General features: G+C 34.0%; 3 protein-coding genes across 9 annotated transcripts in view; 2 read left to right on the top strand and 1 right to left on the bottom strand.

The window, feature by feature from the left end:
- Positions 1-15,797, bottom strand: part of LOC105222449 (uncharacterized) — a 32,892-nt gene extending 17,095 nt beyond the window's left edge. The window contains exons 1-2 of one of the 5 annotated variants that reach the window (XM_049458965.1): positions 15,652-15,797; positions 3,110-3,159 (exon numbers count right to left, since the gene is read on the bottom strand). The gene's annotated coding sequence lies outside the window, so the exon portion shown is untranslated. Of the gene's footprint in view, positions 1-3,109; positions 3,160-3,497; positions 3,637-15,651 lie in introns of those variants that run through there. The other 4 variants (XM_049458963.1, XM_049458968.1, XM_049458964.1 and 1 more) reach the window with 4 other exon arrangements.
- On the top strand, positions 4,148-15,650 carry LOC105222448 (X-linked retinitis pigmentosa GTPase regulator). Its single transcript, XM_049458959.1, has 6 exons — positions 4,148-5,065; positions 10,804-11,016; positions 11,083-11,298; positions 11,665-13,092; positions 14,120-15,367; positions 15,437-15,650. The coding sequence occupies exons 1-6, from the start codon at positions 4,927-4,929 to the stop codon at positions 15,532-15,534; spliced, it is 3,342 nt and encodes a 1,113-aa protein (XP_049314916.1). The 5' UTR covers positions 4,148-4,926; the 3' UTR covers positions 15,535-15,650.
- A 532-nt stretch (positions 15,798-16,329) lies between the features above and the next one.
- LOC105222451 (adult enhancer factor 1) lies at positions 16,330-23,272 on the top strand. Of its 3 annotated transcripts, none has more exons than XM_011199794.4 (3): positions 16,330-16,642; positions 17,985-19,090; positions 19,185-23,272. In XM_011199794.4, exons 2-3 carry the CDS (start codon positions 18,259-18,261, stop codon positions 19,319-19,321), a joined length of 969 nt encoding a protein of 322 aa, XP_011198096.1. In that variant the 5' UTR covers positions 16,330-16,642; positions 17,985-18,258; the 3' UTR covers positions 19,322-23,272. The 3 variants fall into 3 exon arrangements, with proteins under 3 accessions (XP_011198096.1, XP_011198098.1, XP_011198097.1); XM_011199796.4 differs by lacking the exon at positions 16,330-16,642 and adding an exon at positions 16,858-17,153 and having other exon boundaries at positions 19,185-19,463; XM_011199795.4 differs by lacking the exon at positions 16,330-16,642 and adding an exon at positions 16,858-17,046 and having other exon boundaries at positions 19,185-19,463.
- The last annotated feature ends 3,936 nt before the right edge of the window (positions 23,273-27,208 follow it).

Below are 27,208 nucleotides of genomic sequence, written 5' to 3' on the forward strand. Positions count from 1 at the left end.
TGTCACCCTATATAGAAATTCTTGTAAGAACCGTAGCGGAACTCAAACGATGTAAGATTGTACTGTTAGATTACATTGTATCGTCTATACAAACAAATATTTAATTTCTCCAAGAAAAGCCTACGCAAATCTTTAAGGGCGGCAGGTAGAGATTTAGCAGAGAGAGTGAGTAACTATTTCAAGAGAACAGAACAAGGCTTTGTTTCAAGAAAATTGCTTGACTTCAAGGTCATACGTGTATTTAAAAGGAATGGCGAATGGCCTCTTGGTAACCACATTAATATGCGTAATTAACGCACAGTCGTCGCGGATGTGGAAGGATAAAAGTCGCTATAAAATCGGGCCTAACGGTTGTAAAGCAAACGCAAATAAAAGAAACACACGTAAGAACAACAAAATTCCAAGTGTAAAACCAACCACGCATAATTAACGAAGAAAGAAAAAAAGAAATTTATGCGTAAGAAAAAAGGGGGGGAAAAGTTAACTTATTTGCATTAGGGTGGTGCAACTAGGATTGAAATAAATATAAAAAATTAAAACGTTATGTAAGCGAGTTTAGTACACGTTTTTTGAATTTTTAAGTTTTATTTTAGAAGAAGAACTAATAGAAATTGGAAATATATAATCTTTGTACCGAGAAGAACTCTACAACTTCTCTTTTTCGTAGTCTCGGCATGGTCTCAGCTCTTACTTAAAGTCTTAAGCTCTTACTGAACTATGTATTTGTTGAATATACTTTCTGGGACCAAAAAAGTATATCCCCATAAATTTATGAATCACCCTAACGCATGTCTATACGACTATATAGAAGTCAAATTAGCAAGAATTCCGTGATTATGTAAATTCTTGGCGCTGGGACATACCAAAACGCCTTGTCGATATTTAAATATATAATAATTTACATTGTGTAATACCTACAAAACCGCGTCAAAACAAATTTAGTCCGAATTTGGCAAAATTAATGAAATTTATTAGCGTAATTCAGTGGTAATGCTAAGACATTTACATTGTCTTGATTACTGACCGCAGCCAGAACGAATTTAAATCGCGCGCAAAGGGTTGAGGAATGACGAAAAGGGCTATGTATAAATAAATACAAATGTTAATAGGCATATTTACTTAGAGCTGAGTGTAAGCTAATCAATCATTAGTCGTAAACACTCTATCATATTGGGTTTAACAAATGATTTTACGAGGAAAATTATGACGAATGAGGAAATGCCATAATCGATAGTTTGAAAAGTAAAGGATGGAAAGTAGTCTCGAGACGATTAATTGTAAGTCTTAAAATTCGTAAAGGAAAACGGGCTTCTGTAATATGGGTCGGAATATATGGCTCTAGTGCGGTATGGTAGTTCCTTTAACAATGGATGTGGAATAAATCATAAAACTATTTGGGGAAAGCTGCATGTTTCGTTGGAAAATTTCTACATGATTCTTTAAACAATGATTTTTCTAAATCAATTTGCAAACAGTGTGAAAATGGATGAAATCGGATAATAACTCCGCCCACTCGCCATATAACGGTACTGTTAACAACTACTCAAAGCACAAAAAATCAATAACTAAATACGCCAAAGACATGAAATTTTACCCCCGATATGGTATGAGAGAGCTTTATGGGAACCGGTGTGAAAATTGGACGATGGAAGTGCCACCGCCCACTTTTTTGTGAAATCCCATATCACGGGACCAGACTGTTCGATTTCGACAAAATTTGGTAGGTGGCATTCTTTTCATATTTTTATGTCATGTTGTGAAAATGAGCGAAATCCGACAGTAACCACGCCTACTTGCCACATAGCATAATTTTAAATTCCACTTGATTCTTTCAGTTTCCAGTATGCACTAAACTTTGCACGAATTATGCCTTTAAAGTAAGCCACCTTAAGACTAAAAATTGTTCAAATCCAACAAAAATTGACAGGCACCTAGGCTCCGAATGTTTAGACCCCGGTATCTAAAGTTGACTTTTGTTAGAAAATATCAGTTAATGTCTGAGATATATAATTGAAATTCAGGGATAGTACTTCTCTGACAATAATATGTCTGTACGTCAAAAATGGATTGAATAGGACCAATACTTCTCTTAGTCCCCATATATCTAATATAAAGATAATCGAACTTCCGGCTGACTTTGTACCGCATATATCGGTCAATATGGGAGTTATCTCAATGAAAATGAGCTATCGTGTTTTGCTCACAACAGTGTATATCTATGATAATAAAAAATAAATAAATTTGAGCGAAAACTTGACTAATATCAGGATTTTCGAATATCCGACTGACTTTAATCTATATGATTAGTTTTTTAGTATGTGACATGTTAACAGTTTGTGGTATTGGGAAAAATAGATAAAAATTGGTCGATACGACCCCAACTTCCATATACTACATATAATGATTTTTTCGTTTTTCTAACAAACCTTATGTGTCTATCAGCATCTGAGTTATATATAACATGTATATAACATTGCTTGGGTTTCGATGCTCAGGTTGACGTTTTACATCTTAAAGTATTTCCTTTGCTTTGATTCCTGAAAGTTGCAAGAGTATAAAATGCTCGGCTGCACCCGAACTTAGCCCTTCCTTACTTGTTTTAATTTTATTTTCTTAATATACATACTTGTATTAGGGTGTTTTTTTAACTATTTTTTTTTTCAATCCACTAATGAAATTTCCTTAGAAATACCCAAAAAAATTCCTTGAAAATTTGAGCCCTTAATATTAATATTATGTACTCGATCAAGGCATTTAAAGATTTCCCGTTGAGAATAGTGATGACCAACACAAATTACGATGACGCATACATGCATATGGAGTAGGAGAATGTATCAGAAATATTTAGCGCCGTTATAATTACACTCAGTGGAGTACGTAATTGACAACAACAAACTAAATAATCATTACAAGTTTAGTGAGTCGCTCGTGTACAAAGATACCGTTATTAATTGAAGCCAATAAAGTTTTACCGACTAAGATAATATAGTACTGTATATAGAAATCAAAATATATATGTATATTTGTATGCATGTATGCATGTGCTGAAATTATATGCGCATGTATGAGTGTAGTCAAAAATTTAGCCACAACAAAGCAATTATCTTACCCCGAAATCTTTTACATGGACGTCTGTGCGCCGTAAAAAGGAAAGTGCAGCTGAAAGAGAGGAAAAAAAGTGATGAATGGAAATACAAAATATATATTAACGGTATTTATGTATGTTAATAAAATGTATTTGTAGCATAAATATACAAATTAAAGGCAAACACAGCGAATATATGTAAATGTATGCAAACTCACACACACAGGCGCAACAAAAATTAAATTTATTTGCATTGACAAACGCACACATACATTTGCATATGTGCAGGCATGTGTAGAAATTTCTATACTTGTATGTAGAAAATTGTATGCATGTGTGCACAAAAATATATATATGTATATGTGTTTAGCGTAGTTGTTTGTATGTATATGTAAATCAGAAATCACTTTACACGGAACGGATGACAATTTCACTGAAGCAAGCACGAAAAAGTAAGCCGAAGTACAAGGCGGCCAACGTCCACGCTTCGCAATAATGACAGACAGCCGCGTTCACAACGTCCACTTAACTACTGACGTTTAGCGCTTGGTGAAAGAAACCGACACCGCACAGCTGTTCGTACGGTTTGGGCGCCAAAGTGCGTGCCACGAAAATCGGGACATGCAAAGTGGACGAAACAAAGAGCTAAAATGTACAAGCATATACACATATATATAAGTAGTATATAGTATATAATCAAGTACAAGTTACAGTTATTTTCAACTATTAAACGACCAATACTACCGAAACGTGAATGAATGTCCCAATTCCGAAGAAATTTACAAAGCGAAGCGCGGCACACACATACAGACATGACTACAAATATATGTATGTAGAAAACTACATATACAATCAAACAAACAGACACGCATACACTCACATATATACACAAACACTCACATATGTACACATATGAATCCATATATCTTTATAAACAACTCCTTGGCCCCCACTTCCACTAGTGCCACACATAGAAAACAAACACATAAACACATATGCATGCACGTCATTTGTGTATTGAAAAACGACAGTTAAGTGACTGTAAGGTATACCAATCAAGCGCCTGCCAGCGCCAACTGAAGCAACAGCGAAAGCGTCGTGGTCGCCTAAGCGGCTGTCCTGCGGCCACTTTGGTGGACGATTACTTGAAAAAGGACTGCATGTCCAGTCTAGTAGCAACCGTCCGGCTGACCACAGCACAACACGCTCCGCGGATATTAACGAGACGCCAGCGCGCCGCCGGTAACTACGCGTCGCGCACGCAAACACAAAGCCAACGCCGTCCAATAGGAAAGTGGAGGAAAATAACGGCACTAGTTACACAAAAAAAAAAGAGAAAATACAAAAAAAATACTATAGCGCTAACGGTAAAAAGTGGAAATACCGAAAGTGGCGGTGTAACAGGCGTGCAGCGCTGCCGATATATGCACTTACAAAGCAAAGGCATGCTCATACGCCTATATGTATGCTAAATTATAATTTTTTAACGCGTCGTGCTATTTGCCCGGTTAACGGTTTTTGTAGTACAGTGCATAGGCAAACGCCAGCGGTAAAACAAAAATCGATGCCTTGCGACGCCGCGTTTATTAGTGACATTTTCGCCCGTGTTTACTGTTGCTTTTGTACATATGTATGCATGTATATGTGATTTCCGTCGCCGATTTATGACCGGAAAGCGCAGTGACAAAAGCAGTGCATGAAAATAACTGTAAAAAAATGTTGTTAAAGCAAATAAGCGCAAAAGTTGCATAAAATAAATAAAATTGTTCAATATTATTGCACAATTTATTAACTGAAAGTGTGTTTTATAATTAAAAATATTAAAAAAATTAAGTTCGAAAATGGATATACCGAACACTGGCGCCATTTTTACGCTCGGCAAATCGCATTTGGCTGAGAACACGCAGAGCTACTTCTACATCAAAAACGATCCGGTGAAACGTTTGATATCTGGACCGCATCAAAGTGCGGTCATTTGTGGTAATTTGGAAAATATTTTCGAAAAAAAAAAATGCAATGCACTTATAAATACGAGGACGGTGCAATAAGTACAGGAAATGTTAAAAAAAATAAAAAAAAAGAATAAATAAAAAATATTCTATACAAAAACTAGTTTTTGATGTGTCCATTTGTATGGTAGCTATATGCTATAGTAGTCTGATCTGAAAATTTTTTCCGGCGATTGTGTCATTGTCTTCGAAAATAACTTTTGACAAATTTCGTGAAGATATCTCCTCAAATAAAAAAGTTTTCTATATAAGAACTCGATTTCGACTGCTCAGTTTGTATGGCAGCTACGCGCTATAGTAGTCCGATGTCGACAGTTCCCACAATCTAGCAGTTTCTTGGCTAGAAAATGATGTGTGTGAAATTTCAAATCGATATCTCACAAATAAGGACTAGTTCGCGTCTATACAGACGAAAATGATTAAATCGAGGTTTGTTGTTCTTGTTGTTTTTGTAACGGCAGGAAACATTCCAAAAATATTTGGAGGAATGCTGCCGATTTGACAGTTCTTGGCCGAATAAAAATTCGAGTTCGTTGCGGTTACATAGACCCCACGGTCGCGGAAACGGTTTATGGGGTCTTCCATCGTGGCGTTACAAACTTCTTGACGAAATTAATATATCCTGTTCATGGTACAACAACAGAAATGTGTACGATTTATTTCGCAACTTAGTCCACTTTTAGCACGATGTTTTGAAAATATGCAGGGCGTCGATAATATCCTTATTGGACTCAAACCTCTGCCCAGCGAGTGACTTTGTTTGAAATCAAAAGGAGGTCGCGTTCAGTCCAATAATTCGACACAGCAGAGCCCTTTGACCACTTCGACTTTCTCTAGTTAGTCTATTAGATCACATCTTGTAAATACCAGAAAACAGTGGGACTGTGGCTGCCACCTTTCCGGCATATAAGACAGTCTTCGTCTAACCGTAGGAAGACGTCGAAGACAATTTATATAATACTTACCATCCTAACGGCGATTAGGTACAAGATGCAACAACAGTGTACGTCTTCTTCGCAGCGGGTTTGCTGGATGAAATTCACATTTTGAACCGTATCTCGATCACTGGTGTCTACTAATGAACCCATGTTTTGATTGAGGTTCGCCTGGAATTCTTGCTATAGCCGTCCTCGAGTACAAAAAAGTACAATTTTTTGGCGATACTGACGCCATCAGACGGTGGGGCCAAGTACTTATCAAACCGGCCCTATGTAAATATATATGTAACAAAATATGTATGTATAATGCATGTATTTGTGGAAATATAAATAATAGATTCCGTTCGATGGCACGCAAAACAAATTTTTAGCTCTGTTGGTCACTTAATATTTGACAATAACATTTGAAAGCACCAAGCCGGTGGCAAGTGCCATTTGATTTCCAATTGGATAAGGAAGCAACAGAAAAAGATCAACAAATTGCGTGTTTCGAACAAGCGGCCATTGTAATGATTGCATACTCACACAAACATAAACCTAACCAATACAACTCAATTTCAATTATTAATAGTATGAGGGGTTTCTCACATAACCTTAATATGTGACAACTATTTATCCACCCATGCTAGATATATTTATAGAAAAAGTTTTCTAAAATTGTTGGTGGCACTCCGTAGCCAATTTTAGACAACGGAATACATATATTAGTAATATTAAAAAATGTTACAGCTCTTGCTGTAGCCGGCCAAATAATTCGGAAAAGAGGGGTCTGTCGATTTGACAGCTCTTGTCCGAACATATTACATACATATACTTGTATATGCGGCTTCGTTTCGCTTACATAGACCTGACAACATGGAAAGAAAATCTTAAAAGTTTGGCGAATTCCTCAGCATAGAAATCTCAAACAATGAGTATTCCTTTCAGGAAAAGGAGTCAGCTACTCAGCTACTTTCACAAGTAACTCTTTTAAGACCACAAACTGAAATTGTTTCTGTAAAAATTTGTCTATTTTAGTGCGACTCTGGCTACGAGGCATTTCATTTTCAAAACATCAGCCAATATGTATTGAATTGGTCCATAAGGATATTAAGAACATCTGACTAATTCTAATACATCGATTTTTGAATAGAAATGTCTATTTTTTAGTAATTTTAGTAACAGAGAGCTATGAATGAGGTGTTAGAACCAAATTTTCTTTCAAATATTTATTTTTATGCTTCGCAAAGTGATTAAGCTCTACGAAATATTTCTGAACACTTTTTTCTAGCTGTTTAATGGCAGTCCAATTAAATCACAATATTTCCAGCAAACGAGTTTTATACTTTGAACAGGATACAGTAAGTTTATCGTGACTAAGATTAGCATAACGAGCTGAGTCGACATCAATCTGAAATTTTGAACACGTAATTTTCTCACAACAATCTCACTTGTCGAAATCGCCAATATTGGACCACTATAGCATAGCTGTCATACAAACGAAGCAATCAAAATTATCTAAGTTCCTGTATGCAAAACTTTTGTATTTGAAATACCTTCACGACACAGATTATACAGGTCCACAAAAAAATTCATAGAGGGGTTCCTTTCATTGAACCTAGATTATTATGGTTTTTGGTGTCGCTGAGCTCGTATCCACGTCTGTTTTGCCCAACACCATAATTTTTTTCTAACCTCGAAATAATGGGAGATTTTCAGTTGCAAACTCAATTTTTTAAACTTTTTTTAAATATTAGCAAATTTGCTTAGAACTTGTGACTCGAAAGTTTTGGGGGTCGCTGCTTACGAATTTGATATCAGATATACTATATGGTCAAGACGGTCTTTATTTTGCAAGTAACTATATTCAGCCGGCCTATTTTCACGAATAGCTTAGCGCAAAGGACGCAAAACACTTAAATAGTATTCCTTGTTGACAGTTTGGCCCGCGGAAGGAATTCGGAGTACACGAGACCTAGATAATCGAAGAAAACTGTCCACATAACCTTGATTTTTGACCTGCTTTGATGTGGATTTTCGGTTTCGGTTCACCTTTGCCACGACATTCGGCCAATTTATAGTATATTTCCGGGTCGTAAACATAGATACAGGACTCATCCCCTGTAATAATACGTTTCATGGTATACTGGTGGTCTGAAAGCATTGTTTCACAGACATTAAAAAAATTTACTGATTTTCGAACCCATCGTGCTTTCACTTTTCTTAGGCCCAAATGATCTTTTAAAATGGTTTTCAATGATCCTTCCGATATTCCAACGATTCCGGTGAGATCTCTGACTGTTAATCTTCGATTCTCAAGCATCAATTTCTTTACTTTAATGACGTATTGATCATCAGTTGATGTTGATGGCCGTCCTGGACGTAGTTCGCCATTAACGCGTTCTAGACCTTTTGAATAATTTGAATCAATCAAAAACACTTGCTCGCGACAAACAATTCTCACCGAAGGCGTTTTCAAACATTCTGCACTTGAAATTTGTTTCGGCATACAAAATTTTATTGAACTTCTTTGTTGAATAATTTCACTCATCGTAAAAATCGCCGAATGCAATTTATGAACTTAAGACAGACTTCAGACAGACAAGCTTATAATAGAATACAACACTAATAATTATTTTGATGTGACATTTGGCAGAGATGTTACTGATAGTCATAACAACCTAGAAAAAAATATTTCGAAGAATGGATTTTCGTGTGAAATTAAAATAAAAAAGTCTTACTATTTTTTGCCCACAAGATTAAATCAGTGAAATTTATTGAGAAGACTCTTCCTACATTTTGGTCAACTTTATGCTTCGCTTTATGAAAGATATATGTGTTAAATGTTGTAAAGATATTTATAACATTTACAATTAAGTTTTATATACAACTGGAATTATTTCAAACTTGATCTTAACCTAAATTATACCTTCCTTATATTTCTGTGTTTTTCTTGAATTATTCTTTGTTTCAATTTAACATTTGCTGAATTCATTCTAACTTTTAGTATTGTTAGCGGAGAAATTAGGCAATTGACAAACAGTTCAAGTGTTCAAGCGTAAGTTTAATGTGCCAGGGCAGACTTGAACGGAAAACGAAAGTAAAAGTAAATAGTTGAATAATTTCTTAAATTGCATTTAACATGCAATTTACTTGTCAACATGGCCCCAGAATTTCTTGCTGGTTAAAAGAGGAAACAAAGTAGCACAACTTTAAAAACTAGTACAAAGATTGCGTGGCAAGGAATTTCGGGGCATGAATTTCGGTATGACTTTAGTAAGCGTCGGTGTTATGCTGTGCTGTGTAATTATTGTAATAAAAGCAGTTGAATGTGTGAACTAAAGTGTAAAATAGATGTGAAATTAATAAAATGAAAAATTAGAAGTCTTAAGCAGCTGAGAAAATAAGCGCAAAGAAGCGAAGCTCACCTAGAGAGAACACATTTAGATAACAGTACTATATTTTGTAATTTTATAGATCTCATATTTTTACATTATACAAGTAAATTTGCCGCCAATTAATCAATAATGAACAATTTGATTGATAACAAAAGTCATCACAACTGATACATACATTCTCTATGAAAAATCACTCATACGCACTGGCGTCACTTCTGTTAGGTGCTGAAAGCTTAAGTAAATATGAGAGGGCGTACCTATGCATATGGCTGACTAAAATCAAAGTTTTTAATGTGGAAGTAATTACATTTTACTTATTTTTAGTTGTTATAGTTAATTATATTCACCTTATCTTGATAAATGTGCTCATTTCATTTACCCTAAATGTAGGCAATATTTTTTTATAGTGCGTCATAAACAAACAAACTGAAATATGGGACGAAAGTTTTAAGTATTCAATTCTAATTATATTTCTGAGTGGTTTATGTGGGAATTCGAATTATCATTGGTAAAGGATGATTCTTCTCTTTTTGATTATTGTCGTGAAATTCGTTCGATTAATGTTTGGCAAGCAAAGGACATCAAATTATTGATTAATTACAATTAAAACACAATTTATAACTTCTATATAATTTAAATGACATAATTTAAGCCGTATCTCAAAAACTGAGAGACCTTGTCACTCGCCAGTTACCAGTCGAAATGCTCGAACGAGTCATCGAAAATCGGACTTAACGGATAGACCATCTGAGACGTAACCGCGGCCAACCTTTGAAAGAGATAATCTTCAAAAAATAAATGCCAAAGAATGTTCTTTTGAAGGACAATAAACATTGTCCATTAGATTTGCAGTTTCTGTGTTTTTTCTTTAAAAAAAAGGATGGAAACTCGAAATGGATCACCCTTTACAAGCGACCGCTAGGTGAACAAAACTAATATACTCTGTAACAGTAAAGTGTATAATTAGGGTCAACAGACGATCAAAATGATCAACAAAAATATTTACAAAATTTAATTTTATTCTTTTCTCGAAAAAAAAAAACACTTTTTGCTAATTGAAGACAAAACGAATAACTTCCTCCCATCGCACCGTCTTGCTCTGTAAGCTTTTAGACGACAAGTTGGTTAAAAAAAACGAATAACGGCACTCAACTTTATATTAATTGCTAATAACAAAAACTTTTAAGCTTCACAACAACAACAAAATGCAGACAAAACACTCGAAAACGTCGATATTCTACACCAACACATTAAACAACATCCGCTCATATTATATGTATATGCTAGATATAATTATATGTGTATTGAAAACACAGAGACACACAAACAACCAAACACTTTCGAGTGCAATGAAAAAAGTGCTCGACTAATGCAATTAATGTCTCACATTACAGAAAGTGGACGATTATTTGTTTGGGGTGAAAATCACTACGGTCAACTGGGTATTGGCAGTCCGTCCAACCAAAATGGCAACAATAACAAAAACCACAATAGCACTAGTCATGGCGATATAATTACCAAGCCAACATGCGTGAAATCATTGAAAACGCTGGGTTTGAAAATAGCCGACGTCGCTTTCGGCAACGATTGGTCCATAATACTCACACGTAAGTGTCACATAACTACTACACATGCATTCAAGCAGCCAACTGACACTATTTATTAACCGTTAGATTCAAATGAACTGTTCTACACGGGTCGCAATATCTTTCCAAGCGACTCTAATGTGGCGCGCAATTTCAGTATGGCCACCGTGGCGGATGAGCAATGTCAAATTATACGCAAGCCATTTCGAATTGACGACCTGGACGAGTGTTTATCGAAGAATGAGGATGCTGAGTGTTACACGCATGTCTTGGCGGGCGATGAGCACTTTGTGCTGATGACCAGTGAGTAATTTATTGAAGAAAGGAATAATTTTTGTTAATTTAAGAATTTTTTATTTAAAAAAAATTTATTTTTTTATTTAAAAAATTTTTTATTTTTTTTTTAATTTATATTTAAATAAAAAAAAAATTTAAAAAAAAAATTAAAAAAAATTTAAGATTTTTTTTTTATTTTAAATAAAAAAAAATAAAATTTATTAAATAAATAATTTTTTTTTTAAATTTATTTTTTTTTTATTCCAAAAATATTTAATTTTTTTCTATTTAAAAAAATTTTAAATTTTCTTTAAAAAGCATTGATTTTTTAATTGTACCGCTATTTTTTCCTTAAGAAATATTTAACAATTTATATAAATTTTTGCCACACAGGTTTTGGTCGCCTTATTGGATGGGGTTCGAATCAAAATTATCAGCTTGGATTGCCCGCAGGCCACGCAGTCCAGAAGCCGCATGAAATAAATCTCGGCGCACCTGTGCAGCAATTTGTTTGTGGACCTGAGTCGACGCTGGTGCTCACCACCACGGGCAAGCTGTACTTTACCGGTCATCTGAATGACTTTGTATTCTCACAATTTACCGAACTGCAACAGAATCTCGGACCAACGGAGCAAATTATATTCATGCATATTTCAAAGACGAATGACATATTTATTGTGACCAATGCCGGCAGCATTTATCGTAGCATCGAATCGGTGCGTACGAAAAGTCTAATATTTCAGCGATTCTACGACTATGATAGCGAAGAAAATGGACCGATTTGGAAACTGCTGAAGGGCTTTTCCTTCTATGCCGTACTAACGAAAGCGAATAAGTTTTACACGACTTTCTCGGAGAGCGGTCATCATTTGAAGACGTTTCGTGAGATTTCGAAATTCAAAAATTTACGTCTACTCGACGTGGCGGTGGGTAACAAACACATATTGGTGCATGGCATACCGCGTTCATCAACGGTCGCAGCAAGCTTGGGCGGCAGCGCTGAACCACACCGTTTTGCGAGCCGAACTTTCGTAATGCCACCGACTTTGGTGAATGGAACGGGTGCTAAAACCTGGAGTCGGGTGAACAGTGCAACAAAAGCTGAAAGTAAAGATGGTGGCAAAGTTGAGGCAGAGGACAAGAAATTGGCGGATGCGAATAGTAATGTGATGCCGAATGGCGCAAATAATGACCCGACTGAAGTGGCAGAGAAAAATGCAGAAATCAAAACAGCTGCTGACGAAAATAATGGAAATGTAAGTGAAGCGAAGGCAGAAGTCACTAAGCCGACAAGCGCCACAAGTACAACAAGAACAGATGAGCAAAAGACACAAGAAAAGGAACCGGAAAACGCCGAGAAAAATATAGAGGCGAATGGCGTTGCGGAAAATAATGGCAACGTTACAAAAGAAACCGACACTAACGGCAATCTGGAGTTGAGCGATATTGAACCCGTTGAGGAAGCCAAACATGTATTAGCTGCTACAGCTGCTTTGGTGCATAATGAAGCAAAATCACCGACACTCTCGATCAAATCTATTCGATCTATAAAATCGGCACATTCCGTTAAATTTTCACCAACAGCGCTAAGCAAAAAGGCTTCGCCGGCAACCGATAAATTGCTACGACCACACACGCCTTACCCGGAGAGCAGCACAACTGGCAGTACACCGACAACTATCAAGAAGACGACACCGTTGCGAAATTTCTCTTATGAAGCGGCAATGGATCATGATCACATTGATAGCACATCGCCTGTGCTGATGGATAGCTTGGAAAATATATCTGAAAGTACCGAAGGCGAAAGGGAGCATAAAAACGGTAGGTTTCTCACATTAAAATTGAAATAATTTTAGTTAAAACCAAAAACCAACGTTAGATCGACCTAAGGTCTATTATGCCCTCTCCTAAGTCACAACGACTTTCTAGATAAATTCCAATATACTCGTAGATGCAATTGAGGCGATGTGATCCCTATTTGGAAACATGGACCCAAGGGCCTTTATTCTCATCTACAGACTTCTGAGCAGTCATTTAGCAGGTGTTCTGGAGTTTCAGGCTATCTGTCGCAGAACGGGGAATTATTACAAGAAGCTAAGCCCATGTTATATAAGTGCTTCTTGAGCTCGAGTAGAAAGCCACAAGCAGTCTGAGTTTCTCCCTTGGGAGATTGATTACATATTTAAACCTTTTAAGGTTGTAACCACACATTATCAACTTGGCATGGCGAATACCATAGAGTTGTTGCCAATATCCCTCCCTGCCCACTCCTTCATCCTTGCGGAGCAGTTCATTTGTGGTATGGGACCAAGCGCAATAAACGGTTCGGGTCCTACCATGTTGCGGATGCTGCGGAGCGGGCGAGCTTATCAGCCAGTTCATTCCCTGCTATAACTTTCTGACCAGCCATCCAGAAAAGGAACACTTGGTTACGATCTGATAAACTGTTCAGCCGTTCTATACACTCCTGCACCAATAGAGTTTTGATCTCATATACAGAGGTCGTTTTTGGTGCCGCTTGACTGTCGCTGAGTATAACAATACGTTCATTGCGATAGTTGCAAATGGAGGTTTAACTCCACACATCGAGAAACCTCTGTTTGGAATATGCTCGGAAAATTACCCATAGGTATGAGCTGAGTTAATTTCTCCGACGTTTTCGAGCCATCGGTGTACCATTTGATACTATTCCTAATTCTTAGTGAATTTCACACTTTTGATAATGCTGTCCCCTGATCAGTTATATACATATATGCATACATGTATCTTATATGACCTCTGATATTTCCTTCTGGGTGTTACAAACTTCGTAAAAAAATACAGGCTTACTTTTCTGTTTTTTTTCAAGCACTGGCCTCATCATCTTCACTGCCATTTGAAGAGGACGAGCAATTGACAGTGGAGATTAACACTACAACAGATCCGCTAAATAGTACTATTGTTGTAAATGAAATACGTTTTATAAATAATGGTGTGGATGTGACGGACAATGTGAAGGCGGCATCGCTTGAACGAGAGGATACTGAAAGCACGCTCGACTCGTTAGAAGAGCAAGCGGAGCGCATAACAAGTAAATCTAATGAAACTCTAAATAATTTGAGTCAAGGTCATAACTCAGATATGGAAGAGGTGGGTGGCGTCGGAGAGGAAATTAAAAACTCTATGCAAAAAATCGAAGACAATGCCAAAGAAGTGACTCATAAAATAGGAACTAAACTAGATGCAGCTGATACGGCAGTAAAAAATATAGTCGAGTCAAAATTAGAGAAGGTTAACGACGCGGCAAGTGAGATTAAAGATGACTTATCGCAACAAGCAGCACAAATAGATGAAGACGTCAAAACGACAAAAACCGAGCTGAAAACAAACGCGGAAAAGGTGGGTGAAACCATAACAGATAAAATGGAAAATGCAGCCAAAAAAGCAGCTACAGCAGCCACCGATGTGCGTGATACGGTAGAAACCGCAGCCAAACGTGCTGCGGCAGGTGCACGCGACGCGGTCGAAACGGTGGGAGACAACGCTAAGCGTGTGGCAAATGACACCAAGACGACAGTCGAAAGTATAGGCAACAGCGCAAAACGCGCAGCAACGGGTGCTAAAAACGCCGTCGGCAATGTCTTTATCAAAATGTCAGACGGCACGAAGGATGCGGTTGACTCTGTGGCTGCAAAAATCGCTAACGAGGTGTCTGGTGCTAAAGAAAATATAAACACAATGTTTCAAAGCAAGACACTTAAACCCACGCCTGTAGAGGAAGATGCAGTGTCATCAGCGTCAGAGGCTGCATCTAAAGGTGGACTAAAAACTAATACAACCACCAATGGTGAAGATGATGAACGCACAACAGCATCAGTAAATTCCACGCAAAACTCTACTGGTAATCCTTTTGAAAGCAATAATCCATTTGAAAATGACGAATTTGACGATGTGGTTGAACGTGGTAAAAAAGCAATGCAAGAAGAGATCAATACCGTGCATAGACAAGTGGCTGCAGAGATAAAGGATACGGAGAAGGAAACAAGTAAGGTGCGCAAATTTTTCAGCGAAATGCGTGGTATATCTTGCCGCAATGAAAAATCGGTGGCAGTTGATGGTTAGTAAGTTAGCAACAATTATATGTACGCGTAATGCTAATTCAAGACACATTTTGCCGTCATTTCAGATGATCCGCCACGTTATTCAGTAGAAGATAAGTATCCTACACCAGCACATCGTGACCAGGAGCAAAATAACACATCAAAAGTATGCTCAATATTATAAATATTTTCGGCTAATCTTACACAGACTAACATATGATTGCATTTCGAATTTGTTTACCTATAATTAAACAGTGACTTATAATACTGAAATAAAATGTTTAAATATATGCAATTTTACCTAATTTGTGGTTTTATTTCACTGAATTATAAATATTAGTTAAATCAACACAAGTTGCATTAAACGTTTCTAACAAAATTTCTGCCAATCAGCTGTTGAGTGAAAATATGATGAAGTTAGCCGTTGTTGAAAAACGATAAGCAAATCCGGCAGGCCAAAAGCTACATTTAAAAACATATTTAAGACGAAGTAAAACTTTAAAATAATATTAATTCAATCTATCCATTTTTATAAATTAATTCAAAACATCCAATTTATATAAAATCTGCTACCGGTAAAAGTTGTACATGCGGAAATTATATTATATATGTAAAAGTGTTGGTGCCACGATTCTTCCAGATGAACTAGTTTAATAGAAATATGACAGCTATAATATATAAAGACAGCAGTATTATGAATTATTTTAATAAAAAAAAGAGTTAAATCCACATTTAATCAAAGCATAATTTTAACGAACAATTATTTGTCCTCTTAACGTAATTTTCTCAAGTTATAATAATATTTGAAAGGGCAAAATGGCTATACATACATAAAGTCAGATTTGAAATAGCCCTGCTGAATATTTTTCACATTTTTACAAATATTTATCATCATATGCAACTCTGTAAGTGGTCTTTTCGTCTATCGATAACTACGTTAAGTTCATTAAGTCTGAGCTGGCAACACTTCGATTAACAAACAAACGTCAAAAGAAAATTGTGTGTGTCTGGTGCCTGCTTTCGAAGAAAAAAAAACTTAACTCAATTTTGTAACTTCATATTTTTTGTACGGAAGCAGAAAAGTTTTCTATTTTTTGAAAATTTTCACATTCTTTATAAATGAAGTGCAACAAACCTAAGCGGGCATAGGAAAGAATATTCATACAAGAACAAATACAAGTATGGGAAAGGCATGAGATTTGCAAGTTGAAAAACTGGAAAGATGAATTAAAAAGGGGGGAAATTGGAGTCTATTTTCACTGCATGTCCTCGTCGTCAGGTAGTGCAAGAAGGTAGGTCAACAAAAAGGAGTGTTTTGAATATTAAATATATTTTGTGCCAAAGGAGGTGATGGTGGTGGTAAGGTGTAGTGAGCCTACAGCAAACTATGCGAGCTGGTTGCGGTAAGCTTTGATGGATTTTTATGAGCCGATCGCGTTTTACAGTTGATGAATGGGGAAGTGAGTGTGTGTTCCTAACCTCAAAAAAGCAAAGTATTCGTTAGGTGTATTGACAGCAACGAATATCGTCGGTATAATGTGTGAGTGTGTGCGCGCTGCTTATTGTTACGCGAACGGGGTACGGTCGGTGTGTTGAGATATGTAGTGAGCGTGCACCGTGCGGCGAACGTCTAAAGTGGTGATGGTCGCATCGACGACGTCAACGGCCGAAGTGGAAAAACTACTTCACAAATCGGGTTTGTTGAATATATATTCCTTGTTTTCTTATATTTTTTCGATTCGCCAAAAACGTGATTGTGGGTAATATATTGGAACTTTGACGAAAAAATGATCCCCACCTCCGGTAAGGGGTCGCGGTATAATGTTTAAGTATTTCATATACTCTTCTTTCCCTTCAGTCGTAATGTTATTCGATTATGTGCACATGGTAGCGGTCACAGTGCGCTGTCATTTGTGCTGGTAAAAAACGTATGCCACTGCAGCATGCCGCGCGTATTTGGCATTCCATTCAAATCATATGTAAATGCTACTTGCCGCAGTCACTTCAAAAAATTTTCTCTACGCTAAAATATAAGCAGTTAATAATTTGTACGGCAATGATCACAATTTAACTTTGATCATTGTTGCTTACAACTAAAATTATTAAGCCACATGGTACAATGCGCAGCGCTGCTGACTTATCGTCGTCACCACTTAAGCGCCGTCATCACTGCCAAACTCGTAACGCCTAACCTCGACGCACAACTTTGCTATGTTGTAAATTCTTGTGGAGTTTTCATAGAGAAACACAATGTTATTAATATATGCAAAATAAATTATAAAGAGGTCAAACGAAAAATGAGCCAAATCATACTAATGAATATTAAACAATATTTTTTTATACTTCGCTGTCTTTCTGCCAATCGCTTTGTACATTAATATCTTAACAACAACGTGGCGCAAAGCGAGGCATCACTATGCAGCTTTTCTACTCTGCAACACCGCGGAATTTTTTTGAAAAAGTTTTGCTGCAAGTGAATAAATATTTTCATAAAATATTATAAATCTAAACATAAATCATTCTCGCAGAATTTAAAGAATTGCACTTTTTTTTTAAATACCATCATTTTTATTTATTTATTTTTTCAATTAAGCCTCTCTTCAATTTACACTAATCATATTATTTCCATTGCAGATTTCGTAACCATATCCTCTCTTGGCAATATTCTTTTGCTAAACCCACAGTTTCCATGCGTATTCTATTTAGGACCGAAATGATATAAGTGGGTTTATAATAGAAAAAATAAGCCAACACACCTTATATCTCGCACTTAAATTACAATAAGATCAACCAGCCAAAACAAATAGCAACAAAATATTTATATATCCCAAAAATATATTTGAAACTTAATTGGTAATATCGGCCTACCTGAACTCCTTCAGAGCTTGATTTCCGAAACTTGGCAGCAATGCACATAAAAAATTTGCAACATGCCCATGCGGCTTCAGCCGCTATGGGAAATTGTGAGATTGTCATTGTGTCATCATCGCCGAACAATGCTGCAGCGGGTGCTAACAATAATAACAACAATACTAATAGCAACAATAATAATGAGAACAATACCGTAGCACACCATCAGCAGCAACAGCAATCCCAACAACAACAACAGCAGCAGCAGCACCAGGCCACAACTACAACAGAAATACCGATTCCGTTCAATATGCATCTAGCTGCTGCCAATACCGAAGCGCACGTCGCTGCTCAAGCGGCTGCTATGGCGGCGGCACAAGCAGCCGCTGCTCAGGCTGCCGCCGCTGAGCAACAACAAGCATCGGGTGGCACTAACGGTGCAAATGCCACAACAATTTTGCAGCAACATCCCTTAGCGCATCTGGTAGCGACAGCAGCACATAGTCCAGCGTTGTCAGAGCATCACTTCGCTGCCGGTCGGGAAGTGGTTGCAAACGGTCACAGTGCGGGCAGCAGTACGAACGGTGGCGGAGGTGGTGGTGCCAACAGCAGCGGCAGTAGCGGTGGCGGTGGTGGCCATGAAAAACCCTTTCTCTGCAGCGTCTGCGATCGGCGGTTTCGACAATTAAGCACACTTACCAACCACGTGAAAATACATACCGGCGAGAAACCCTACAAATGTAACGTTTGTGATAAAACCTTTCGTCAATCGTCCACGCTAACGAATCACCTAAAAATACACACAGGCGAAAAACCATTTAATTGCACATATTGTCCGAAGAATTTCCGGCAATTGAGCACTCTAACAAATCATGTGAAAATCCATACAGGTATGTATTGCAATAAATCATACATTTATGTCTGTATAATAAAAATATTTATCCATATGAAATTTATATTTATATGAGTTTCTTCATATTGCAGGTGAGAAACCGTTCGAATGTGCCGTTTGTAAGAAACAATTCCGTCAATCTAGTACACTTAACAACCATATAAAGATACATGTTATGGACAAGGTGTACGTACCCGTTAAGATAAAGACCGAGGAGGAAGAAGGATGACTAGAGGACATGGTGATCGCTGGCGCACATCAGCGGCCCGCGAATCATCATCGCAATGTGATCACAACCACAATACAAGCACCAGTAACAACAGCAGCAGCAGTGGCGGCCGCCGCCTCTGCCGCCAATCATCATATACATCAACAACAACAACAGCAGCAGCAACAACAGCAACAGCACCAGCAACTACAACATAACCACACAAACAACAATCCGAACAATGGTAATACGATCATCGCCACCGCCGCTGCTCCGTCCAATGCAATCGAACATTTCAACGTAACATCAATTGGCGAATTGTCCAACGTGCAATTGAGCAGTATCAATGCACAGCTAGTGGGTGGCAGTGTCACACCCGAAGGTAATCTGGTGACAATGGGTGGCGTGGTCATCGGCCGTATACATTCGGCGGCTTTGCAAAGCAACGGACACACACTGCAACCGCAATTGCGTACAACAGCACAACCGGCCACCAGAGAGGAACTGCAACAGTTGGGCGTGATCAAAGTGGAGTCGCCAGCTGCTGACTTTCAAAATGAGGGATGAGTCGAGTACGAATTGCTGCTTGAGTATATGCTCAAGGAGGACGAGGAGGATTATGCAGCCGCTTGCAATGATAATAAATTGAATGCCAGCAGCGCTAGTGATGCTATTAAGGATGTTGGTGGTGGTGGCCACCGTACGAACGATGTTGTAGTGTGTGGTGATGCAGTTGGCAGTAGTGAAAGTGCTGGTAATTGAGATCGCTTACAAGTGCGTGTGGCATTCGCTAAGCGTAATTAAAGCAAGCATATTGAATTCGCGGTCGTAGTTATTGTTGCTATTGTTGCTAGTTATTTAAATGCAGATATCGAAAGTGAAGAAGAAAAGCATAATTAAAATCACCAATCATCATTAGTTTATTACAAAAACTGCTGTTGTTGTCAACCTATAATCATCAACGCCATCAAATTTGAAAATGTAATAAAGTGACATTCTCTTAAACCCTAAAAGTAAAAAAAAACTGCAAACCTTTAACAAAATCATGACACTTGCTCATACACACATACATACATACAGTGTTGCAATTGATATGGGATTGTGTATGCTTTTCGAAACTCAAAAAAAAACTCAAACTCTAATTCAAATTCACACAATTAATGCAAATAATAATATTGAACACAACCGTTTGAAATAAATAAGGAAAATTATGAAAATCAAAGAAAAAACAAACCTCTATAGCCGTTAAGACAGAAAGTAGTAGCAACAAACATGATAAAAATATCTAAAAAACAAGAGAATTAACAAAAGCGAGTAAAACTAAAATTAATTTAAATAATTATAGGGGAAATATACTATTTTATGGGGGTTAGTTAAAACAAAAACAAAAAAAATTAAAGCACAAATTGCTGCAAAATATATTTTACCGTATACATTTTGAGTAGTATTCGTTATGAAATTGGTTATAAATTCTGTTAGTTATTAGTTGTGTAACGGCACTAAGCGCGAAACATGCTTTTCGGTTACTTTAAAATCATGTTTTAGTACTAAAGCCACGTGTCTGGCGTGTGTGTGTGGTGTGTCTGCCTGTCTGTATGCGACATAGTTTAGCTGCGTTTAATTTCCTAATTAACTAAGCACTTATTGCGTTCCACACACTCCTACATACATACATATGTTTATATGTTTAATTCTAATATAAATAGTTAATGAAAAAATCACATTAAGTGGAAATTATGACAATAAGCTCATAAAGTAATTACACGCATAATTGTTGTTGGACAGCACCTGCTTACACAATACACCGTGCAGAATTTATAGCGAAAATCATAGCTTATATAGTGGCACTAACTCGAAAACATATATGGTGGAGTAATACATATAATTTAAATTCGTTATAATGACCTATTTTGTATTTTAGTTTAATATTAATAATTCACAGCAAATGAGACTTGTTTGTACTTGAAGCTTAACACAACTATTTTTAGGTTATAACACTTAAACGAAATCGAAGTGGCGGCGCAGCAGCAAACAGTGCTGTAAATGATGAACTCGCTTTATGTTTATTATAATTTTTTACTTTTATTTTATTTTTCTATTTTTTTTTATTTTTTTGGCTAAAAACAAACTAAATTTGTGCTGAACACTTGTTTGAATTGTATGAAACAAAACCTTAAAATAAGGTCAAATTTTAATTTATTACTAAGTTTAGACTGTAAAGTTTATTGAATTTTTTTGTAGTTATAAAGTTAACATGTTTTCCACTACTTTTGTTGGTTAATTGAAATTATTATAAATTATTTCATATATACATGTTTAAAATGGCGTTTAGAGGCGCAGTGGAAACGTAAATGCTATTATATAAATATCATCGATGTTTTATTTGAAAATAAGCGAAATGTAAATGAAACTAAAAAAAGGAAAAAGAGTAATACAAATTTCTATATATTTTATATAAATTTTAATTTCCCAAACAAAAACAAATTGCCATTAGGGATTACATGCTAAAGTCAAGTAAAAAGGTGAAGCGTGGCTGGCAGGCAGGCAGTCGCTTAATGCCGTTGTTAATATCTTATGTGGAGAATAAAGTTGAAAATGAGTTTATGAAAATGATTGCGAATTTCTAAGAAATTGTTTATATATATTGATTATAAGTAGGCATTATTTATGTGCATAAATGTAAGAAAATCTGCAAAAAAAGGAACAAGATTAGTTTACGCCGCCTACAATACTACTTATATTCGGTCTCCTGGAGCAAAAGCTTAAGTTTTCGTTAGCAAAAAAGTTGTTGGATTTTCATTAAAGCATTAAAAAAAAGAATTTACAATTACAAAAATCACTTTCATTCAAAATGAGTGCGCAAAAATTGCTTATATTTAACAACAACACACCTTTCGGTCTGTAAATTATACGATTTATTTTATAGCGCTGGTTTAACGTATGACACATAGTGTTATGAACTTTTAAAAAGTTGCCGCGCATGTGTCACAGCTGAACGTTTTGCATTGTAGATATGTTGTGTATGTGAGTGGCAGTGGCGTCAAGCGCTTGGCAATTGCAACAAGTCATTTATAGCGAGTGAGTGTGCATTGCTTGAAAAAAAGAAAGGAAAAAACAGCAAAAAATAAAACTAAAATAAAACGGAATTCAAAGCAGCTTACATAGTTAGTATTAGTTTGAAAACTAAAGCGTATCATAATTATATATGCAAGTATGTGTGTATATGTAAATTGAAAATATTTTTATGAATTTCCATGTATTACATGCATATGCTAGTATAAATGAAAGTCTGTAAAAAAGCTAAAACACACACACATGAAAACCAATAACCAATCAATTAAGAAAGAAAGTGAAACAAAAAAACAAAAACCAAGACAAAAAACAGCAAAAAAAAGAAAAGAAAAAAGCTATAACGGTAGTTATAAATTTTGTTGTACTGTGTATTGTAAGTTAAGCGTGAAGAGAGAAGCAACTTCTATGGCATTGCTGCCCGCATACTGCATACTTATATGTAACACACACACATAGAAGAGGAAAGACTCGTAATTTCGTTTAGGCGTACTCGAAAATTACGTTTAGTTGTCAGCTCTTTTGACTTTGTGATCGTCAAAGGAATTGACCAAACTGAAACTGATAACAATACCTAATAATAATAACTTATTATAACAAATATTATTTAATGTTGGGCGTAGAGTTGCACTAACTAGCACTGCGTTGCCCAAAATGTTTTCCTTTAATTTTGTATAAATAAAATATAAACAAATATAAATAAAAAATACAACTAAACAAAAAAAAAAACAAACAAACATAAAAGTTACTTTAGACAATTGCTTGTAAACATAATTACACATACGTTTTAAGTGCGAAGACATGTATTTATGTATATGTTAATATTATAATTTTTGATTGTAAACAAAAAGATACTTTTGAGACTTCATATATAAAAAGCTTACATGCGAAGATTGCACACTTTCACTGGGTTTTCATTTATTCCGCAACTAAGTTTTAGCGCAAAAATATTGGAAATTTTGTTTTGTATTTATGATTTGGATTCTAGTAGAATTGTATTCTATTCGGAAATTATGTTTTAATGTCAAAAATTTAGAAAACTATAAAAAATTTGAATTTTTCTGATTTTTTGGATTCTGTTGGAATACTATTTTATGTGGATATGAAGTCCTAGCGCCAAAATTAAGGGTATTATAAAGCTAACATGCAAATATTGCACACTTCCACTGGGTTTTCAAATGAATATTCCTAAGTTTTAGTTTTTATTTGGGATTTGGACTCTGGCGCAATATTTAGTGGGAAAAATATTAAAAACTTGTTTTTCTTATGTTTTCGATTCTAGCCGAATTCTAATAATTCTAATTTAAGTAGGAAATTAAGTTCTACCGCAAAAATTAAACGAAATTGAAAAAAAAAAGAATTTTTTACTTTTTTTCGATCATGATAAAATTCTATTTTATTCAGAAATTAGGTTCTAGTGCGAAATTAGCGAAAAGTATTCAGCATTTTGTTTTTAGTGATATTTTTGTTTATGTTGTTTTAAAATTGCAAGTTGATGGCGGCTTCATGGCTTCGCTGCAGAATTTTATGCATATTTGGAGGCAATGTTGAAGACTTTGTTTTTATTTTATTTTTATACATTTTTTTTTGTTTTTAAATAACTTTTATCCTTTTTGTTTTTTTGACCTTTTTTGATTTTTTTGTATTTATTTTTTTGTTTTGTTTTTATTATTATTTTTTATTTCTATTCTTTTTGCCATCGAGTGGATTTCTTAACTACTAAAAAAGTATTTCAAAAAAGTAAATTTCGACATTTAAAGTAAAATGTATTAGAATGCATCTAAATGGGGTTTTGTACTAATTTTTCGTTTTTATTGCAGAAAATGCATAAAAAATGTGTTATTTACTTGCTTCGCGGCAGACAAATTTTTTTCCTACATTTCTTTGCATACTTTTAGGTAAGTTATGAAAACATGCATCGTTTTCTAGAAACCTGATTACGCCTGAACTTTCTTTGAATACTTTTCAATGATGGATAGCCGATTTTTTCCATTTGCAACTACAGTTAAGGAATATAAAGATGGAAGGAATCTCTTTTTGTACTTGTGAGCTAGTTTAATTTTTCCTACTTTCGAAGCCCCTCACATTTTTATTACAAGTTGGTTTATATACGGATAGTTTTGTTGTTGTTGCATCGGTTATATGTTGTAAAATTCAATTTCATTTTGCAAAATAATAATGTTCTTTTAAACATTTTTTATAAATATCTCTTATTTTTATATTAAAAAACATTTTGTAAAAAATTATTAATCTTATTCAACTCAAAAATAGTAAAAATAGTTTTGTTTGACAATATGGAAATTTTTGAAATTAAATTAAATTTTGAAAGAATTTTTTTTATACAAAATTATATAAAATCTACTTTCTTTTCTTTTATAAAAAATATTATAAACAAATTTCTAAGAAATACATTTTCTGGAAAGAATTAAAGTCTTGCAATTCAAAAACAAAAAAACTATGAGTTCATATCTAAACTCATCTTTCGAATATAAATTGGGACTGTTCTGTTTACTTAAACTGAAATTTCAGCAAACGATGCGGTACGTCGCGCTAAAAAGTATGCTTCAAAATTTGCAGTTTCAAGTTATTTTGAAATTTAAATTAACTTGTGGATATGAAAATTAATTTATTAGTTTTCAAAAAAATGTTATTATTAAATAAACATTTATATTTTTTATAAAAATTATATATAAAATTATATTTTTGTCTTTATTGAATACGTACTATTTTTTTGAAAACTTTGCAATAATTTATATTTTTTCTTATACAATAATATTTTTTAGTTTTTAGTTTTTTTTTTTAATTTACTGATTATTAAAAACATATTATTTATTTTATAAAAAATAAAATATTTTTCGCCTTTTTATATACATGTACATACTTCAGAGATACAATCGGTGACGGCTGTGGCAATAATATCCGAACTTTTTCGTCGAAATTCATTGAAACAATGAAATATTATTTAACTTTTTTAAAAAATTATTTCTAAAACATTGCAAAGTTTCCGTTTTAAAAGCAAAAACAAAAGTTAATTATACATACACATAAAATACATAAATATGTATATACATATATTTTTAAAACCCAAAGTATACGAAAGCTGTGCAGAGTAAATCAGAAAGCTTGTGTGAGGCGCTAAAATTAAAAAAAAATCAAATAACAAAAAAAAAACTTAAAAACAAAACTGCTAATATACTTAAAAGAAAAAAATAAATAAATGAAAAAGTGAAGCATGTCAAATATATACCATATGTACTTACTTATATACAGGAATAATTACTCAAGTGTGCTGTTCAAATTGCGCAAAATTTGTAATTCAAAGATGTTAGTGCTATTTTAGATACAAAATAAAGAAAATAAAAGGAAAATTATTAAAAAAAAATATTTGAAGTTTAGATAAAAGGAAGATAAAACAACTTAAATTATTAAAAAAAAATGGTATAAATAGTTAAAAAAGGCTAATGCTGAGTGTGTTATTTTTATAGTTATTTAAGCAAGTGGTGCTGAAGTGTCGTTTTAAAAAAGATTTCAGTTAAACTTTTTAGGTTATGTTTGATTACAAAATTTTAATTAATTTCAATAAATCTGTTGATTTAAACTGTTTTTATTTAATTTATTCATCTTTTTATTTGATTTATTTTGAAATATTCTTTTTTTACTTTTATTTTGAAATAATTCTTTTATTAGAAAATTTTCAACTACTTGTTTTAATGAAATTTTTTTAATTTGTTAATTTTTGATTTAATTTTTTTTATGTTATTATGGAAGACTTTTTTATGGACATTTTTTATTTGAAAATATTATTTTTTAATTATTTTTTGCAAAATAATTTTTTTTATTTTAAGTTTTTATTTTTTATTTTTTTGTTTTTATTGTTTTTTATTTTGAAATATATTTTTTTAAATTTTTTATGTGAAAAAATTGTTGCAAGTACTTGAATTATTATTATATAAGCCATTTTTTATTTTGAAATTATTTTGGTTTGTTTTTATGGAATTTTTTTATTTGATTTTTATTTTAAAATTTTTTATTTCACAATTTTTATTTTAATGTTTTTTTGTTTGATTTTTATTTACAACTTATTTTTAAAAGTATTCTTTTTGATTTATATTTAGAAATATTTTTTTAAGTTTTTATTTGCTATTTTTTTAATTGTTTTTTTTTCTCATTTGCAAATTTTATTTTTGATTTTTATTTTAAAATATTTTTTTTAAGTTTATTATTTGAAAATTTTTAAATTGTTTTTTGTGGAAAGTTATTATTTTATTTTAATTTAAAAACATTTATATTTTACAGGTTTTATTTTAAAATAATTTCTTTGAGCGAGCTTTTTTAATAATTAAACAAATTTATTTTGAAATATTTTTTTTTTTAATTTTTCATTTGATTTTTATTATTAAATTATTTATTTGAACGATTTTTTAATTATTAAAAAAAAACTAATTTTGAAATATTTGATATTGAAAAATAATAATTTTGAAATATAATATTTTTTTTACATTCTGGTATGATTTTTATTATGAAATATACCTCGAAGAGTTTCAATTTTTTTATTTTATTCAATTAATTTTTTTGTTTAATAAAAAGAAATGACTTTTAATATCTTGAGAGCGCCTGCTTATAGTGGCTTTGGTTTATTCGTAAAAAAATTATAAAAATTCCAAAAAAGAGCAAGAAAATGTCAAGTAGTGAGATAAGCTTAAGCAATTAGAATTTTTACAGCTATTTTGGAGCGAAGCAATTACAATTAAATATATAAAAAATATAAATATAAATAAAATAAAACGAATGGCCTAATTAGGATGTAGAAAATATAGTAATGAATGTATTCTGATTATT

This window comes from Bactrocera dorsalis, chromosome 5 (genome assembly GCF_023373825.1).
Source record: "Bactrocera dorsalis isolate Fly_Bdor chromosome 5, ASM2337382v1, whole genome shotgun sequence".
NCBI lineage: Eukaryota > Metazoa > Arthropoda > Insecta > Diptera > Tephritidae > Bactrocera > Bactrocera dorsalis.

Coding starts and splice junctions, on each gene's coding strand:
- LOC105222448 (XM_049458959.1), top strand. CDS start 4,927: ATGGATATACCGAACACTGGCGCCATTTTTACGCTCGGCAAATCGCAT. Junction 5,066..10,803: donor TCAAAGTGCGGTCATTTGTG/GTAATTTGGAAA, acceptor CTCACATTACAG/AAAGTGGACGATTATTTGTT. Junction 15,368..15,436: donor AAAATCGGTGGCAGTTGATG/GTTAGTAAGTTA, acceptor CCGTCATTTCAG/ATGATCCGCCACGTTATTCA.
- LOC105222451 (XM_011199794.4), top strand. CDS start 18,259: ATGCACATAAAAAATTTGCAACATGCCCATGCGGCTTCAGCCGCTATG. Junction 19,091..19,184: donor TCATGTGAAAATCCATACAG/GTATGTATTGCA, acceptor TTCATATTGCAG/GTGAGAAACCGTTCGAATGT.